Consider the following 18,315-nt stretch of genomic DNA (forward strand, 5'->3'; position numbering starts at 1 on the left):
AGAGGATGAGAAGGGAGGGCTAATGGTACCACAAGCTGGGAACTGTGTGGTTGGGCCAAGTGCTTTCCTAGAGGAGGCTGCACACGAGTGCAAAGGATACATGGAGAGGGTCTGGTCAACACTTCCACTACTGGCTGCCCCTGAACATAGGAGCCTCAAGAGGCAAAGATGACCATTGGACATCATTAAATTTAAAAGATGTTAAACTTCAAAAGACACCATTAAGAAAATAAAAGACAAGCCAAAGCCTGAGAGAAAATATTTGCAAATTATATATCTGATAAGGTACTTCTATCCAGAATATATAAAGATTTCTTAAACTCAATAATAAGGAAAATAACGCCATTTAAAAATGGGCAAAAGAGGATGGATGCAGTGGCTCATGCCTGTAATCCCAGCAGTCTGGGAGGTCAAAGCAGGTGGATCACTTGAGCCCAGGAGTTTGAGACCACCCTGGCCAACATGGCAAATGCCATCTCTACAAAAAATACAAAAATTAAATGGGCATGGTGGTGGGCACCTGTAATCCCAGCTACTCAGGAGGCTGAAGTAAGAGGATCTCTTGAGCCTGGGAGGCAGAAGTTGCAGTGAGCCCAGATCGCGCCACTGCACTCCAGCCTGGGCAACAGAGCGAGACTCTGTCTCAATAAATAAATAAATAAATAAAAATAATAAATAATAAATGGGCAAAAAGATATGCATATTTTTGCCAAAGAAGATATACAGAATGGAAATAAAGCACAGAAAAGACACACCACCACTAGCCATTAGAGAAATGCAAATGAAAATCACAATGAAATACCTTTATGCATCAGCTAGAATGTCTGTAATTTAAAAGACAGATGATGGCAGGTTTGGGTAAAGATGCAGATAAACTACAACCATTGCAGATCACAAGCAAGAATGTAAGACTGTACAGCTACTTTAGAAAACAGTTTGTTTTTTTTTTTTTTTGTTTTTTGAGACAGAGTCTTCCTCTGTCACCTAGGCTGGGGTGAAATGGCGCAATCTTGGCTCACTGCAACTTCTGCCTCCCAAGTTCCAGCGATTCTTCTGCCTCAGCCTTCCAAATGGCGGGGATTACAGGAGCGCGCCACCATGCCCAGATGATTTTTGTATTTTTAGTAGAGATGGGATCTCGCCATGTTAGCCAGGCTGGTCTTGAACTACTGACCCCAGGTGATCCACCTGCCTAGGCCTCCCAAAGTGCTGGGATTACAGGCCTGAGCCACTGTGTCTGGCAAGTTATTTCTTTAAAAGAAACTTACCATACAATTAAGCAATTCCTCCCCTAGCCATCTACCCTAGAGAAATGAAGAAATTTCTGCACAAAGACATGTATGTCTACTCACATTCATAGTAACATTCTTCATAAGGGCCCCAAACTGGAAATAACCCAAATGTTCATCAACTGATGAGTTAGGAAAACATATTAATAAAAAGGAGAGAAGTGCTAATACATGCAAAAACATGCCAGGTGCAAAACATACTATATAATTCAATTTATGTAAAATATCACACAGACAGGAAGCAGATCAGTGGTTGCCAAAGGCTGAGACTTGGAGTGAGGATTAACTGCAAATGGGCACCAGGAAACTTTTTGGAAGATCATGAAAGTGCTTTCAAACTGGATTTGGTGGTGGTGGCACAATGTTATGGTATGTAAATTATATCTCAGTAAAGCTGTTGGGGGAAAAACCAAATGGAATTTCTGACAATTCAAATGTATATGTCTTACCTGGACTAGCTGAAGCCTCTGTTTCCTTTTCTTCACAACTTTTCAGATTTACTAAAACCAATGAAAAATATATTTAATGGATTACTCAAGAATGTTCCCCAAACTCATCACTTGCCTAGGCCTCATCTGAAGCTTGAATTGTTGAACAGAAAATCACCCAGGCCAGGTGCAGCAGCTCATGCTTGTAATCCCAGCACTTTGGGAGGCAGAGGCAGGCGGCTCTTTTGAGGTGAAAAAATGGAGACCAGCCTGGGCAATATGGTGAAACCCCATCTCTACCAAAAAACAAACAAAAAAAAATTAGCCAACTATGGTGGCATGTGCCTGTAGTCCCTCCCAGCTACTCAGGAGGCTAAAAGATGATCGCTTGAGCCTGGGAGGTTGAGACTGCAATGAGCCGTCATCACGCCACTGCACACCAGCCTGGGGCAACAGAGCGAGACCCTGTCTCAAGAAAGAAAGAAAAGAAAGAAAAAGAAAAGAAAAAAGAAAATCATCTGGACACATTAAACTCAAGTCAGATGCACAGCAGAAAGTCTGAGAGTTAAACTCCAAGTCCTGTACCCTGTTCATGTTACAAGTTGAGAGACAGCAGTTTTAAATTTCACTTTCACTAGAGGACAATGCGATCCTTAAGGTGCACTCTCCCTCAGTAATTCTTCGGCTCTCTTGAGTGACAAGGCTCTTGCTTCACCAGCCTTATCTTTTGTACACAGTACAGAACAGGCTGGATTCTCTCCATTCCTTCTGGAAACTCACTTTGCCATCATCAGGAAATGCTCATCAATTTTTACTAAATGATGATTGATGCGTATCTGATGATTTAAGAAGGTTCTCCGTTTCTGTACAGGAAAACGATGAGGTTAAGGTAGGAATGGCTTCTGATTTTGGTTAAATTATCTAGACCTGATTTTTCTTTGCAGCTACTAAAGATTCCCAAATCTCCACAGCCCCTCTTCAAGGAGTGAATTTTAAACTTTATAAGCTTCAAGAGGGGGGCAGAAAGATCTGGCTATAGACTACGGTCAGGAAAGATAGGTCTTATGGAGGTCAGATGGTGGTCACCTGTGTTCCCACACACCTGGTTTATATATCTGTCATCACTCTGATCAATATCCACTTCAAATGACATTCACTTCTGTACCTGTCTGTTTCTGTGACTAGGCAGAAAACTACTAGTTCTAAGGTTTTTCGTCATGCGAGAACAAAGAAAGCATAGTGCTGGGTCAGGTAGTCATTTCGGGTTTGCTGAAGTAGATCAATGGTTTTTCTATCAGTCATGGAACACTTCCGTTACCCACCACCTGAAGCAGACATGGCCAAAGTAGTGGTTACTTTTCCACTCAGTCCTATAACCTGTCGTTTCCCACTGCAGACAGGCAATGGAAGAGTAGAAGACAGGAAGGAGGGAAGGAAACTAAGAATTGCTATTCAATGCTGGACAATATGAGTTTTCACTGAATCCTTAAAACAACCCTATTAGCTAGGAATAATGAGGCCCACCTTAGAACTCTGCAAAATAAAAGGTTTGGGGAAGGGGATAGGAGATGTCCTAGAGACAAGAGGGAATGTGTACAGCTGGGTCTTTAGACCAAGCTCCAAGCTTGTGCATTTCAGAAGCTGGAGAGCCTACAGAGAGCAGGCATCATGCCAGACACTGGGTATGCAGTGGCCAACCCAAACAGACTTCATCTGGCCTCTGTATAGCTTAAAGCTCTAGTAAGGGGCACACATTATTCAGAGATTCACAAAAATACATGTGTAATTACAAACTGTGCTAATACTATAAAAGTTCAATACTCTTTGTATTTAGAGGACACTGCCTCTCAACAAATACAGATGTTTGGTAATCACCAGAACTTATTTTATCCCAGCCCTGAAGATGTCACTGTAGGTGCTGGTGATGGAATAGACATGATACAATACTTACATACATCCGTCATTATTCTGTAAACACTGGTTGAATATTTCTTCTCCAATGAGAAAATGGCACAACAAAGTCGAATATGATTTGTTTCAGTTTTATTTTCCTATCTCAGTTTCAGTAAAAGATTCAGAGAACTGATTGACACATATCATAAGCTATCACCCATATACCCTAAATATACATTGTTTATGTTTTTTCTTTTTCATGGAACAAGGTGACACTATCTTTGTTCAAATCAAAGTGAAAAGGAAGAGATACTATACTTTTAAAAAGAGGGGTGTGTATGGTCTTTTACTGTCAGATAGTGAACATACGTCACCACCAAAAGGAAAAATCGTTGAGGAAGAATGTGCATCCCACAGGTCAGAGAGTCAAGCAGGAAGTACCAGTAGAGCACCTCCAAATATAGCAGATTTGGAACAATTAGGCATTATTGTGAAAGAACTTCCTAGTTTTTCATTTTTCTACCAGCATATTGCTACATTGGAATTTAAGCCCTCTTCACAGTGCAAATATCAAAATGAGCCAAGTCAGAGTTTTATGGCAATCTTTTGCTAAAATATATTCTATTTTAATATACATGCTATAAAAGTATGCTGAAAAGGTCAATCGAGAGCTCCGTTAAAATTAAGAATTTGCTTTTTTACATATAGGATAACGTACATTCAACTCTAAAAGTATATTTGTGAAAAGCTATTATTGTGATCCCAAATATTTCTAGCTCCATATTTTGTTTATAATATTGATTTTATAACACACATATTCAGTAATGCTTCCTTATAACTCTGTATCTCAATGCCTCACCAATTATTTTAAGTACAAATGTGGGGGGAATCTGTGTATCTCAAGGAGTTCTTACTCATGCAAACTACTGAGTTTTTAATGTACGTTCTTATCACAAAATTTTCATTTTATTCTTTAAACTTTGGTAGCTTAAATTTTTTTTTTATGACCAACATTTGAAGCTGTAATGGGACAAATAAAAACATGAGACGTTGAAAATTAAACTTGTAGGTGGCCTGATTTTAAATGTGATCACTGCCTCCTCTACTAACATTGCCAGTACCAGTTTTAGATTTACTAAATCTAATAAATTTAGTGTGTGATACACTGTGACAGTGTGAGATACACTGGCTGAACGCATGCAGTGATGATGCATCAATGGAGTGTATGCTGGACCATAAAATGCACTCTTGGTACTGAGTGCACCTATGTCTAATCTCGTGTGCATGTGATGAGGCTGCTGGCTGACTGCATCAGTGGAACCCGGGTATAGCGGCAATCTTTTGTTTTAGGTATAGTAGTCAGACGGAAATATAAAATAATGGAAAGTTTTTGCTGATTTAAACAAAAATATTTACTATTTTCATTAGCAAAACATTATTTAAAATATATCTATTTCTCCCCTCTGAACATTTAACTAGGAGCACTGGGCAACTGTTGAAGGTTTAGTGCTGACTGTTTAATACAATAAATATGGCTGTGGAGAGCACACAGCAGCAGTAGCTTACATACGTCCACGGATAAGAAATTTACTCTCATCTGGTTAGTGTCCAGTCCACCAAAGGAAAGGTTTGGCATTCGTGTGCTTTTTTTTCCTTGTAGGAATCAATTCTGCTTGATTTTCATTCTTGGAAGAAAAAATAATCAGCTGATATCCTCAAATTTTATGACATGATGCAAAAGAGCAACGGGACAAAGATGACCTATGACCAAAAAGCTGGACTGGGATCAGGTCTCCAGGCAGATCTTCCTTCTTGCGAGGTGAGTCTACAAAGAGCTGCACTAGAAGCCAGGAGTGAGGCAGCAGGGACACGGGGGCGGGTCACTCCCACTCGGACGAGCATCTCCTGCTCTGCTGCAGCCACAACCCCGACTCCCTACCCTACAGAACCATGGAAGCCAGTTCACAGGGCAACAAGGAAAAGTGAAACACATGACCAAGAGATGGCCCAGGCCACAGGTCACTGTCTGACGCTGCCTCCTGAGCTACTGTCCTCTGTTGAAATAATCTGTGGAGGATCCGTACACTGTGTTCTTCACAGCAGAATTCTTCCTTGTTGCTCTTGAAAAGTTTTTGCGAGGTCGTGATCTTCCAAACAATTTTATCAGAAGTAGTTTGATGCCTGCTCTAACAAACCAATCATGGCAAAAATTTCAGGCTCCCTCCCCTGAATTTTGAAACTACCTAAAAGCAGAATGTTTTCCCCTGGCAAATGGTTACTTCTTTGAAAAGCAGACAAACTTTTTTTTTTTAAATCCAACTAAACCCGTTAGAAAGTACTCCAGACTACATGAGGAGGAAGTGCAGGAGAACTGACTTCCTATTGTGCCTTGCATAAAACATTTTGCTAAAATTAAGAGCAGCTCCAAGTGCAGAAGTAAATATTTGTGCAAAAAGGCACACTGCCAGGTGCAATCTTAAAACATCCTCAACTTACTCATTTTATAGTGTTTGACTCTTTTAAATACCAGTCTTTAAATTATGAAACCTAGCAAGTAAGGGGAAGGAAGTTCACATCAGAAAATACACTTTAGAAAAGGTACAAGACATTTTGCTGGCAATTTGCTACTTATTTCATAACATAGATCAAGTAAGTGTTTGTTAAATATTCACAGTAATTTCAGAGAGACACATATCTCCAAAACTTCAATCTATTGCATTTTAACTATTTTCTGTACAATTTACAAAACATCTGTCAGTGTTTTTCTGAAGAATTCCTTCTTGTCAGTCCTTCCCTCTCTGGATCAAATTATACCTTCAAGGCAGGTTGTAGGATTCCTTTCTCAATGAGATGAATCTTCAGGGTTTTATATATATTTAACTGCTGTTCTGGTTGAAGCACCAACAACTGCTGTAGCACTTTGCTGGGATTTGGGCCCCTAATTATAAGGCAAAGAAGATAGGTTTGTGTTATTTTAATAGGGATAAGTGAAGCATATACCCCCAATTTAAAGCAAACCATTCCTTTCAGTGTAGAGTAGCTGTTGTTAAAGTGATAACAGTTCACTTTAATGTGCAATGTTAGTGTCAAGGGGATAAAGAGCCAGAACTATTCTGCTTTGAGAAGCATACAGCAGAGAGGAAGAAAGAATGCACAAACACAAAACACAAGAGCAATATATAAGGCAACTGAAGGGGTGCAGATCTAAGTTCTACAAAAGTTCTTGAAAGGGCAACCAAAGTTAAAGGTGGGGATAAATGGCAAATCTTGAGACTGAATGAGACACAAAAACTATTCGGTAGGGAAAGGAGCCTGGTGAACAGAGGACAAACCAAAAAGAGGGCATGAAAATATAATTGAAATTTTTAACTTCAAAGAAACTTCAGATGATGAAAGGTACTTTGTTGAAAAATATCTCCAAGGAGCTATGAATGTTCAAAGAGTCAGAACACAAAAGTTCTGAGCCTAGCACTGAAGCCCCTTACCAGTGATACAGGTGCCATGGTCTTTGTTCAAAGACAGTCCTAGGTAAACTCCAATAAAAAAAAAAACAAACAAACAAAATAAAAGCAGATCTGCTTTAAAATTCAATGGGAAAAAGCAACATACAAGTAATGTACAGGGATGGCACAGAATTCTAAGAAACACATTTATGATGGTAAATGTATGACTTACAATAAAGATTGTTCACATAGAATTATAGGAAGTAGAAATCCCAGCAACAAAGAAATGTCTATTTAGTGTTACCACAATGAGGATGAGCAGAGGAACTATTTACTCTGAAAATCTTCAACTTAACAAATTGCACAAGAGCCCAGATGAGCCATCCCACCATGGGTCATCTTCACGCATGTGGCTCAACTCATCTGTCAAAAAACTGTGGCCATATGCCTTTCACACTCTGATCAGGACGCTGTTCATCTTATTTCATTTCTTTAAAAGAGTCAGCAACTTCACAGCATAAACCCCAAGAAGGGACCCACAGAGAAAAGGAAGGCTGCTTTTAGCAAGTTCAGCTAAATGCAAAATTGTGTCAGCAGGTGCTCCCAGCGAGTTGCATCGTGGCACTCTCACTGTCTTCTAACAGTCTAAATAGCTGCTTTCAAATGGTGGACAACATGGCTCAGCATGACATCTCCCTACTGAGAGAACAGCATTTTTTAAAAAAAAAAAAAAAAAAAAAAGAAAAGAAAGCATATGAGTTAATGCCCTAAAAAGCTGCCATATTCTGAAAACAAAGTTCTAAGGATTGAACCACTAATTACCAATACCCAAATAGATCAATAAACAATATGCAAATAAGTTAAACAGTCCAATTAAAAGGATAAAGACTGTCAACTGTCTTATAAATAAAACAGGGAAAAAAATCAGCTATATGCTTACTAGAAAAAAGAAACACACATTAAATACGAGGAAAAGGGAATGTTAAAAATAAAAGGAGAGACAAAGAAATACCATGCAAACACTGACCAAAAGAAAGCTGATATTGCTATTCTAATATTCAATAAAATAGACTTTAAGGCAAGCAGTAAAGACACACATTATATAATGACAAAAGGATCAATTCAATGGAGAGATATGATAATCCTAAATTTGTATATACCTAATGCAACCTCAAAATATATAAAGCAAAAATTTGTAGAACTACAAATAAAAATAGATACATTTACAATCACAATGAGAGACTTTAATAAAGCTCTGTTAGTAAGTGATACAACAAGCAGACCAAACAAACACAAAAACAAATAAACAAAAATCAGTACAGAAGATTTAATTAAACCTCACCTAACTGACATAGACAAAACTACAACCCAAAACTACAGAATACACCTTTGCACATGGAACATATACCAGAAAATAGATAACATGCTGCATCACAAAGTAGATCGCAAAAATTATAAAATAAACTACAGAGTATGTTTTCCGACCACAGTGGAATTAAGGGAGGAAAGTGAGAAAATCTCCATTTGTTTGAAAACTAATGAATATGCTTCTAAATAACCCATGTGTTAAAGAAGATATAATACTGGAAATCAGAAAACATATGTAACTAAATAATGAAAATACAAATATCACAACTTGTAGGAAGAGAATAAAGCGATACTTAATAGTCACACAGTCAATGGATAAATTAGACAAGAAGGCTAAAAATCAATAATCTAAGCTTATCTCCAGAATTAAAAAAAGAACAGCAAATTGAACATTTTAAAAAGGCAAAGGAATGAGATGAGAGGAGAAATCAATGAGGTAAAAAATTTACAATAGAGAAAATTAACAAAGCCAGGAGTTGATATTTTTGAAAAGATTATTGAAATTGATAAACTATCAAGACTGTCTCTCAAAAATAGTTAATATGAAAATTCTCACACTGCTGTGGTACATATTTAAAATGTGTATTTAGGGATCACTAAATATGAATTTCCTTCCAAGTACTATGAAGGAAATCCATGTTTTCTATGGCTCAGGCACTATTATTAATAAGTGTTCTGCCTTCTGGGCCCCCAGTAGAGACCACAGAAAATAAAGTTAACATGCAGTCGATGTTAAGCCTTCACACCCAAGTTAGTATTTCAAGGCAGATCCAAAACATTAAGGTTTAATAACAAGAATAAACCACCCTTTATAAAATGGCAATATTCATCCACTCACCCACCAGCCAGCCCCTACACACAAAAGCATGATCCCCTCGGCCTGCTTTATTTTTCTGTGTGACACTTACAACCATCTAACAAACTATATTGTTTATTGTCTCTTTCTCACCATTCTTCTTTCAACTTCCAAATAAGAAGCTATGGGGGCAGAGATTTGGTTTGTTTTGTCCTCTGCCATATTTGTCCCTAGAACATTCTACAACATGGCAGGCACTCAAGTAATAATTGGTAGACTGGATGCATTTCATTGTCTTCCTTTGTAACTTTTAGTATTCATGATCATTGCAATGCCCACAGTTGAGAAATTAAATCTCCTTAAGTTTCAAATCCCATACCATCCACATTAATTGGGTCTTTAACGTGGTCCAGGACCATAACAAATACTATCTCTTTTTAAGTTGTTCAAGTGTAGGTAAAACGATTACAAGTTAACCATCCTGCTCAAGACTCTAATTCCAGTGGCCACCACTTGCTTTAATATTGTAGATTACCACTGATGGAAAAAGTTATTAACTTATTCAAACTAATGTTGATGGAAATGAGAACTCAAAGAAATCATCTAAAAAATGTGTTAAATGTAAAAGTACCTTATAAAACTTGTGATGTACACATGTACAAAAGTTGCCATCAAATACTGACAATCAAATCTGTCCATTATCCCACCATGTCCAGGAATGGTATTTGCAAAATCCTTTAGAAACAAACAAATATATTAGCAAATTTTCAAAAAATCACCTGCTACAAAATTCCTATCTGTGTCTCTTTGGCATCATGGACTCACTCTAACGAAAATACATTACTATTGGATTTTTTTCACTAAATAAAAACTTATTAGAACACATCCAGCAGATTAAAACCATGACTTCCAAATACATGCTTCTTTTAGAATGATTTCTGAATTGACCCACAGCATTCATTCATTAAACATTAATTAAATCTAGCACTTACTTTTGTTAATAAAACTTTTTCTAAATAAAATTCTATTAGCTATTACTAATCTAATTTTGTTATAGCCTAGCTTTCTTTTAACCATAAGCTGTTTGGGGAGCTATTTTAGTGTTGTTAAAAGATGTACAACTGGTTCTAACTTGTTTATCCCAATAGTTCTTACTCTGAAATAAACATTTTACTACTATGATAAATATTTCTTCTTCTTTTTTTAAGTGTTAGAGTAAAAAATAAAATTACAGTGAGCCCATCTGGGATGCATTAGTCCATTAAATGGCCGCCCTGAGGGAATGGGTAGTAAGCCTCTGCAAATTGCCCCTGTACAGGTAGGTTCACATATCTGGGTGCCTGGGAAACAGACATGACTAACTGCTCTTCTAGTTCACTCGGGCACCCTAAAAATATCTAAACTACAACAGCAATAGCTGCTTGGTTTCCAACATGCAAAAAAAGTCTCACCATTTAACAAAAAACCTTGGATTGGAGACCATTAAAGAAAATATCATTCTGAATATAACATTTTCTTTTAAAACAATTACTGAAAAGTCTTTGGTTAATTTTGCCAACCCATTTCCCTCCTTCTCTTCCTTACTAGTCAAAGCACAAGAGAGCCACACTAACCCAATGCCACTTTGCTGTTACAGCCTTTGCAAGATACTCATCCTGCACAGCTGTTGCTGTAGTTCTCTGGGGATGTGTATTCTCTTCCCTAGCAGGAGGTGAGCATCTTTAGAATAGGAACAACATCTTGTATGTTTTTGTATACTGCATTGCACCTTACACAGTAGCTTCCCACTGGCAAACGCTCGCTGAGTTCACTCATTCCCTGACCTGTAGGCCACGTGTGATCTGGCCCCACCAAACTCTGTGGTCTCATCTCCTACTCTCAACCACAGCCACACTGTTCTTGCTCACCTTCAAACAGGCTAACCTCCTCCACTCCTCTGTACGCTCTGGAACTCTTAGTTTTCTCTGCAGGACTTCTTTTCTCAAATCTCTGCTTAAGTGCCACCTCCTCAGAAAGGCTTTCCCTGACCACCCCACCTTCCATAGCCACTCTCTAATCCCAGATGGTGCTTCAGCCATGTGAGGGAGGCTGAGATAAAACTGCTGAGATAACATGTCACTTTATGATGATCTAACCTAATACACAGGGATAATTTTAGGTATCTGGAACAGGGGTCAGAAAAGCATGTCCCATAGATCAGATCCAGGCCACGACCTATTTTTATAAATAAAGTTGCATTAAACGCAGCCATGCCCATTCATTGACATATTATCCATGGGGGGCTTTCTGACTGCACCAGCAGGGTTCAGGGTTGAGAAGCTGTGATAGAATATATGGTCTGCACATCCTAATAAACTTATTGTTTGCCCTTTACAGAAAGAGTGTGATGACACCTGACTTAGCAGAATGGATGGTTACATAGCCAAAGGTTCTTCTGTGCGTCCCTTCAAGTGAGACTGTAGTAAAACACTAAACTTCAGACGATTCATGGCTGGATTCTTGGGTGAGCACTTGAAAGACCAAGATTCTGGGTCTATTCCAACACTAAAGGACACATGCCATTTCTATAAAGGAAAGTGACATGACACTTAAAATCTATTAACATGGTATCACAAACCTAACAAGAAAGAATACATTCAGATCAGCGTGGCAGCATTTCTGTGAGGTCGAAACAAACAGGATACAAAATTGTTGCCTAGGGGCTTAATGTAGATCATGAGCTAACCAAATTTCAACTAGGTTACATTCTCTAATTAAATTCTCTAATAATATAACACAGAATCTAAACACACACCTTGATTTTGAAGGCTCTTTTGAATCCACTGGCAAAGAAGCCTCCAAATGGGCCAATTAAAGATGCAAAGGTTGACAGAGCAATGCTGTGGATCTGGAAAGGGTACAAGCTCACTCTTTCCTAAAGAGAGAAAAGAAGGGGAGGAGAGGGGCTAATTTCATTGAAATTGTATTTGAACATGCCACCTGATCTAAGAACCATTGTAAAAATAGTAAGTCAAAGCACATACCACATTTTTGTTAATTTTTCAAACTTTAAGGATCATGGAAGAAAAGTCTATTGTAAGCCTTCTGTACCATCCTCTACTTAGCCAGCACTTTCCCTTCTCTCTGTAAGCATAATGAGAGGCAACTGGCACACTGAAATCTTGCAGCTTGGTAGTCTACCTTCCAGGTTGTCTAGGAACTTTACTTCTCACCAAGAATCAGCTGTGTTATTTTCCATATTTTTTTAAACTAGTAATGTTTTATTTCTGTAATTATATAATTTAATACTGTATTTTATTTCACTTTAATTTTATATGATAAAATAAGGGAAAAGTTGGACTTTTCTCTAAAACTATGATGAATACTGTGGAAAAACACAAAAATAAGTTGCTTAAGGAAGATTATCAAAATGAGCATCAGTGAGACAATCACTAAAGATTTGGGGAGACAATCATAAGAAGAATTTTGTAGTCAAATTATTTTGCAAATTTGTAGTTCTTCCTCCTTTTTAAATAATCTGAAACTACAACTTATAGACAGTGTGAAATGGGTGTGGTTGAAAAAAAATTTTTGGACACCAATTTTTTTTTTTTTTTTTTTTTTGAAGTGGAGTTTTGCTCTTGTTGCCCAGGCTGGAGTGCAATGGTGCAATCTCAGCTCACTGCAACATCTGCCTCCCAGGTCCAAGTGATTTTCCTGCCTCAGCTTCTCAAGTAACTGGAATTACAGGTGTATGCCACCATGCCTGCCTAATTTTTTATGTTTAGTAGAGATGAGGTTTCACCTTTTGGTCAGGCTGGTCTGGAACTCCTGATCTCAGGAGATCCACCTGCCTTGGCCTCCCAAAGTGCTGGTATTACAGGAGTACGCCACTGTGCCCGGTGGAGACATCAATTTTTTGACCTGTTCTCAAAGCAATAGCCTTGCTCCTAATCAAACACCAGCAGTATAAAAAGTTTTATAACAAGTAACAGATGGCTTGGACACTGAAAAAGTTCTTGGAAACCATGTACTGAGCACTCAGAGAGAAATAATTTGTTAAGTTGCTTCTCAAAAATTATGGATTTTACTTTACAAACGTGTACATGTGTGGACACGAAGATACAGACACACATGCTATTATTTGATTCTTCACTTTAACCAGCCACTCACCAGACCTGATGACACAGATCAGGAGGGTTCTACTAGAGAGCATGTCAACATCCCCCAGTGCAAGGCCTCCAAGATACCTTTAAATGAAAGCACTGTGTGGCTTCTTGGAAGGAAAACTGATTTGTAGAAGCAGCAACTTTCTATCAATAATAAATATCCTCTAAAAATCATGGACTCGGTAAACTGGTGAATTTTATGTTTTAAATTGAGTCAATTGATGTCAGTGATATGAGAAACACATTCAAAACCATTGGACCCATTTGATTTGTAACTCGTTCTCATCCATTTGATTTAAGCTAACACTAAAACCACTGCTATATCAAGGAATTAAAAATTCTACAGAAGTCAGTTTCTTGTACAAATCTGAATCTCACTTTTAAAGAAAGCTTAATCTTCAGGCCACGCACAAATGGCTCACGCTTGTAATCCCAGCACCTTGGGAGGCTAAGCAGGCGGATCACTTGAGGCCAGGAGTTTGAGACCAGATTGGCCAACATGGCGACACCTGTCTCTACTTAAAATACAAAAGTTAACCAGGTGTGGTGGTGAGTGCCTGTAATCCCAGCTACTCAGGAGGCTGAGGCATAAGAATCGCTTGAGCCTGGTAGGCAAAGGTTGCAATAAGCTGAGATTACGCCACTATACTCCAGCCTGGGCAACAGAGGGAAATTCTTTCTCAAAAAAAGAAATAAATAAAATAAATAAATAAATAAATAATAAAAGAAGCTTAATCTTCAGAGTGGAAGATCTCTAACCATGTTTATCTTGAACTTTTACTCTACCTGTCTCAACACGGCCTTTAGAAAGGGTGGAAGGGAATAAGTCTGAAGCTGGAAAAGTTCTGAGGGCTCACATTCCGTCACGAAGGAGTTTACATCACTTCGGTATTCCACTGGGCAGACAAAGTACTGGTATTTGGATAACACATAGGCAGCCTGGTGTTCAAAACAAAACAAAACAAAACAAAACAAAAAACAAAGCAAAAGTTCATGACACACTGACTAAATATGTATCTTTTAAGGTATACATCAGAAGGGCCAGAGATAGAATGCCAGAATTTCTGTCTTAATATTTTGCTATGTATTTTCAAAGTTAAATGCTCATAATTATCCTAGTAAAAGACTTAAAAGACCTTTAGAAAAAAAAGTTTTTTTGTAATCAATAAGACTGTAATCTCTGCATAATCACAATTATATGGTACAGGAGAATAAAGAACTGAAGTATACTGCACAAAAGTTTCTATTAATTTAATCAGTTAATAATTAACCAGTAATTCAACATTACATTGAAAATAGTACATAATAGTACAGGTGAAAAACACCGCTGTTCTTAGCCAGCCCAGAAAACTTTGACTTAATTATTCTTTCCCTGGCCACACCATTGCAATTTTTAAAACTAGATGTCCTCAGCCTTGGAAGTAAGAGACATAAAATAAAATATCCTGTTATAAATTTAAATTGCTAGACAACAGCTTATTCTCTTTTTCTTGCAGCCATTCACCCTGTTATTCTGCTCGAGAATGTTTAATAGAAATTCAAGACACTAGGAATGAATATAAACTGATTTTGCTTCCAAACAACCAGTTTATTATATATATAAAATATATATTATATATTACATATTATATATTATGTATATATAATTTCATATAGATGTGAAATTTCCTTCCTCATTATTTTGGCATGCTTTACATGCTTATGGGGTAGTTCCTACTTTTCTTCCAATGATATGGCTATTCCTGTGGTATTTTCAAGTTAGTCTTTGATAATAACAAATTCTTACACTATTTAACTTCATAATGTTTAATTATTCTCACTTTATAATGCAAACACATTGGATGAGATTGGATCCTTTTGCATTCTTCTATCTGTCAATTATTATCTCATCAATATTCTACCACAGAAACATTGGAATAATTTTATCACATTTTATTAAAATTTTCATTGCAAATGAACTAAATTTATAAATTAAATGGAGGAATTCTGGTGGTTCCCCCATCCAGGATCATGGCATATTTCCATTTATTTGTATATTCACTCTCTCCATGCTTCATGTTGTTACTAGGTACCCTAGATTTGGATACAGAATGTAACTACAGCTGTCAGAAATAAGGAAAAATTGAGCTTCCTGACAGTACTTTTTTGTATATTTATCTTATATCCAGCTATGGTACTACACTCTCATTCTCACTGGACATCTTTTAATAAAAATCTAAATCCTATAACTGTAAACTAATTTGTAAAACATGAACAATAGCTATTTAACACACTAAAAGCGAACATTAATAATTTATAGTTAACAGACTGTTTCTGCATGTTGGGCCCACAAGTGTAACCACCCACTGAGCCAAGTGGCCACCATGTGTTTAAGAAGGCAGAGCTTTTCAATAGTATTTGCATACTCTGCTATTACTCAAGGCCACCACCTGTCCCAGTACTTGTGCCCCACTTAAGGCAGAAGAGCTGTTAGAAACTACCAAACACAATAGCACAACAGCATGGATGGCCATTAGAATTATCTGGGGGTGTTAATTGGCCTGGGATAAGATTGAGACATAGATTTTGTTTAAGCTTCTCAGGTGATTCTATATGTAGCCAGGATAAGGGCTACTGAGGTACAGAACTGGTTCTTTTTAGTAGGTTTCAATAAATACATTATTAGCATTTTGTGGTTTAATTTTTCTAGGTTTAAAATAGACTAATAAGCTTGGTATCATATTTCAAAATGTATATAAAATAAAAATCTTAGTAATACTCACAATGAATCCAAACACAACTGTGGAAAAGAAACCACCAATGAATCCTTCCCACGTCTTTTTAGGAGACAACTAAAAAAGGGCAAATAAAATTAAAAAGCATTACTGCACTCACAAAACTCACATTATATATACATACAAACTCTGTTCAAGGAGTTTCCTCAATAACTTGTACATCTCTTCTTACTTTTTCTCTTATTGGAATAGTTTAAAACCCTTTTCCTTTTCTCTGATCTTGATTTACTACTGAAAATCTCTCTAATAATATTTAAACATACAGTAGACCCTCAAATATTTGACGCTGTGAATATGTGTTTGTTCATGTTAAATGGCCTAAATTTGTTTTGTCTCTTAAAAGACTATAAACTCTATACTAAAATAACTGTCCCATGACTTGTATGCTAACATAAAACCCAATAATAGTTGGTATAAGTTCTTCGAATAAGAATGAGATATATTCGTTCCAAGTACACACAGTCAATATTGACCCGCTATTGGCCAAAAATAGAATGAGTACAACGAAACATGGACATTTTAGCACATACAATTTTCACATATTCCTAATATGCTATATAAACACAGACTTCCTTCTGATATGGCAAAATACTCCAGAACCCCAGATACTGTATTTGCTCAAGTATTCACATATCCTTCTTTTTTCACAACCTATGTCCATCTCCAAGAAGAAAGGAACATGTACTTCAAAGAAGAGATACTGCTTGTGTTGGATTCAGGCTATTGCTGCCCAGTCAATGGACCATTCATGGAGAGAAATCTGGAAAAAATCTAGAAGTTAGTGGTGTCGGGGCAGAAGGAAAGGATTCAGGAGTAGAAGGTGAAAGTTGTTGCCCAGTGGAGATAAAGAGATGCGTGGGGGGATTTGGTCATCAGGTCATTAATGAGGGACAGAAACCAAATAGCAGAATGAAGTCTCTGGAGATTAAAATGGGTTATGGGTTAACCTATAGGAGCTCTTCACAGACTTCTTGTCCTGATATTCATAAAGCCCCAAACCAAAACAGTTGGCAGAAATGGTTTCCTGACAAATCTGATAATAATTCTGCCACAGAGAAGGGACAGACACATCTTCTCCTAGGGTAATTCACTATCACTGCCATGCAGTAGGAGTAGACTCAAATTCAAAAGTGCTGATTACTGTAAAGATAGCTTATCAAATTAAATTGATGCCTATCATATAGATTTAGGGGTTAATTGTTCAATTATCTAAGTATATTATATGACTAATCCAGCCTGATAAATTCACTAGAAGGCTGTGTTCAAAATTAGTTGCTAAGATTCTTCCACAGCTATAACAGCCTTTTTGAAGGCTTCTGATATGGTTTGGATCTGTGTCTCCAACCAAATGTCATGTCAACTTGTAATCCTCAGTTGTCAGAGGTGGGGCCTGGTGGGAGGTGACTGGATCAGGGAAGCGGTTTCTAATGGTTAAGCACCATTCCCCTACTGCTGTCCCATGAGTTCTCATGATATCTGGTTGTCGAAAAGTTTGTGGCACCTCCTCACTCTCCGTCTTCCTCCTGCTCTGACCATGTAAGATGTGCCTGCTTCCCCTTCCACCAAGATTTTAAGTTTCCTGAGGCCTCCCCAGCCATGCTTCCTGTACAGCCTGCAGAACCATGAGCCACTTAAAGCTCAGGCATTTATTTACAGCAGTGTGAGAATGAACTAATACAGCTTCCCAAGCCGAAAACTTCTCAGTCTGAGTATAACTCTTGAATACATAAATCATGTGCTCTGGAGTAGCTTTAGAAACGTTTTAAAAATATATAGCTTGCTTACCAGTATCCTTATACAGCTCAGCCCAGCGCTCTCTGTGTGCTGATGCTCTCAGCAGATGCTCTCTGTGAGCTCCTCCCCAAGAGGGGTAGAGTTTACAGAGGTTTTTGGAAGAACAGGCAGTCCACAAATTCCTCTGGTAATGCAAAACTACCCTCATACCACTCTGAACAAACAGAAGGCTTTATATCTGAACAATTGTCTCAGTCCTTCCAAAACTGCCTTCATATAATATCAAAACAGCCAAGTAATATTATGTCTGTGAGAACATTATTAAAAACTTTGACCAATAATGTGAATTGTGTGAATCTTATCTGAAACTCCAACATGAAACGCTCTTTTAGGCCAGGTGTGGTGGCTCCTGCCTGTAATCCCAGCCCTTTGGGAGGCCAAG

General features: G+C 37.7%; 1 protein-coding gene across 3 annotated transcripts in view; it reads right to left on the minus strand.

Annotated features, from left to right (window-relative positions):
- Window positions 1-4,997: 4,997 nt before the first annotated feature.
- Window positions 4,998-18,315, minus strand: part of CDS1 (CDP-diacylglycerol synthase 1) — a 66,971-nt gene continuing 53,653 nt past the window's right edge. For all 3 annotated transcript variants that reach the window (XM_017851641.1, XM_017851642.1, XM_017851643.1), the window contains exons 9-13: window positions 16,128-16,196; window positions 14,152-14,304; window positions 12,012-12,131; window positions 9,849-9,952; window positions 4,998-6,548 (exon numbers count right to left, since the gene is read on the minus strand). In XM_017851641.1, the coding sequence (XP_017707130.1) occupies window positions 6,419-6,548; window positions 9,849-9,952; window positions 12,012-12,131; window positions 14,152-14,304; window positions 16,128-16,196 (576 nt within the window). In that variant the 3' untranslated portion in view covers window positions 4,998-6,418. The remainder of the gene's footprint in view (window positions 6,549-9,848; window positions 9,953-12,011; window positions 12,132-14,151; window positions 14,305-16,127; window positions 16,197-18,315) is intronic.

The sequence above is a fragment of the Rhinopithecus bieti genome, unplaced genomic scaffold, assembly GCF_001698545.2.
Source record: "Rhinopithecus bieti isolate Rb0 unplaced genomic scaffold, ASM169854v2 scaffold_33935, whole genome shotgun sequence".
NCBI classification, from domain to species: Eukaryota; Metazoa; Chordata; class Mammalia; order Primates; family Cercopithecidae; genus Rhinopithecus; species Rhinopithecus bieti.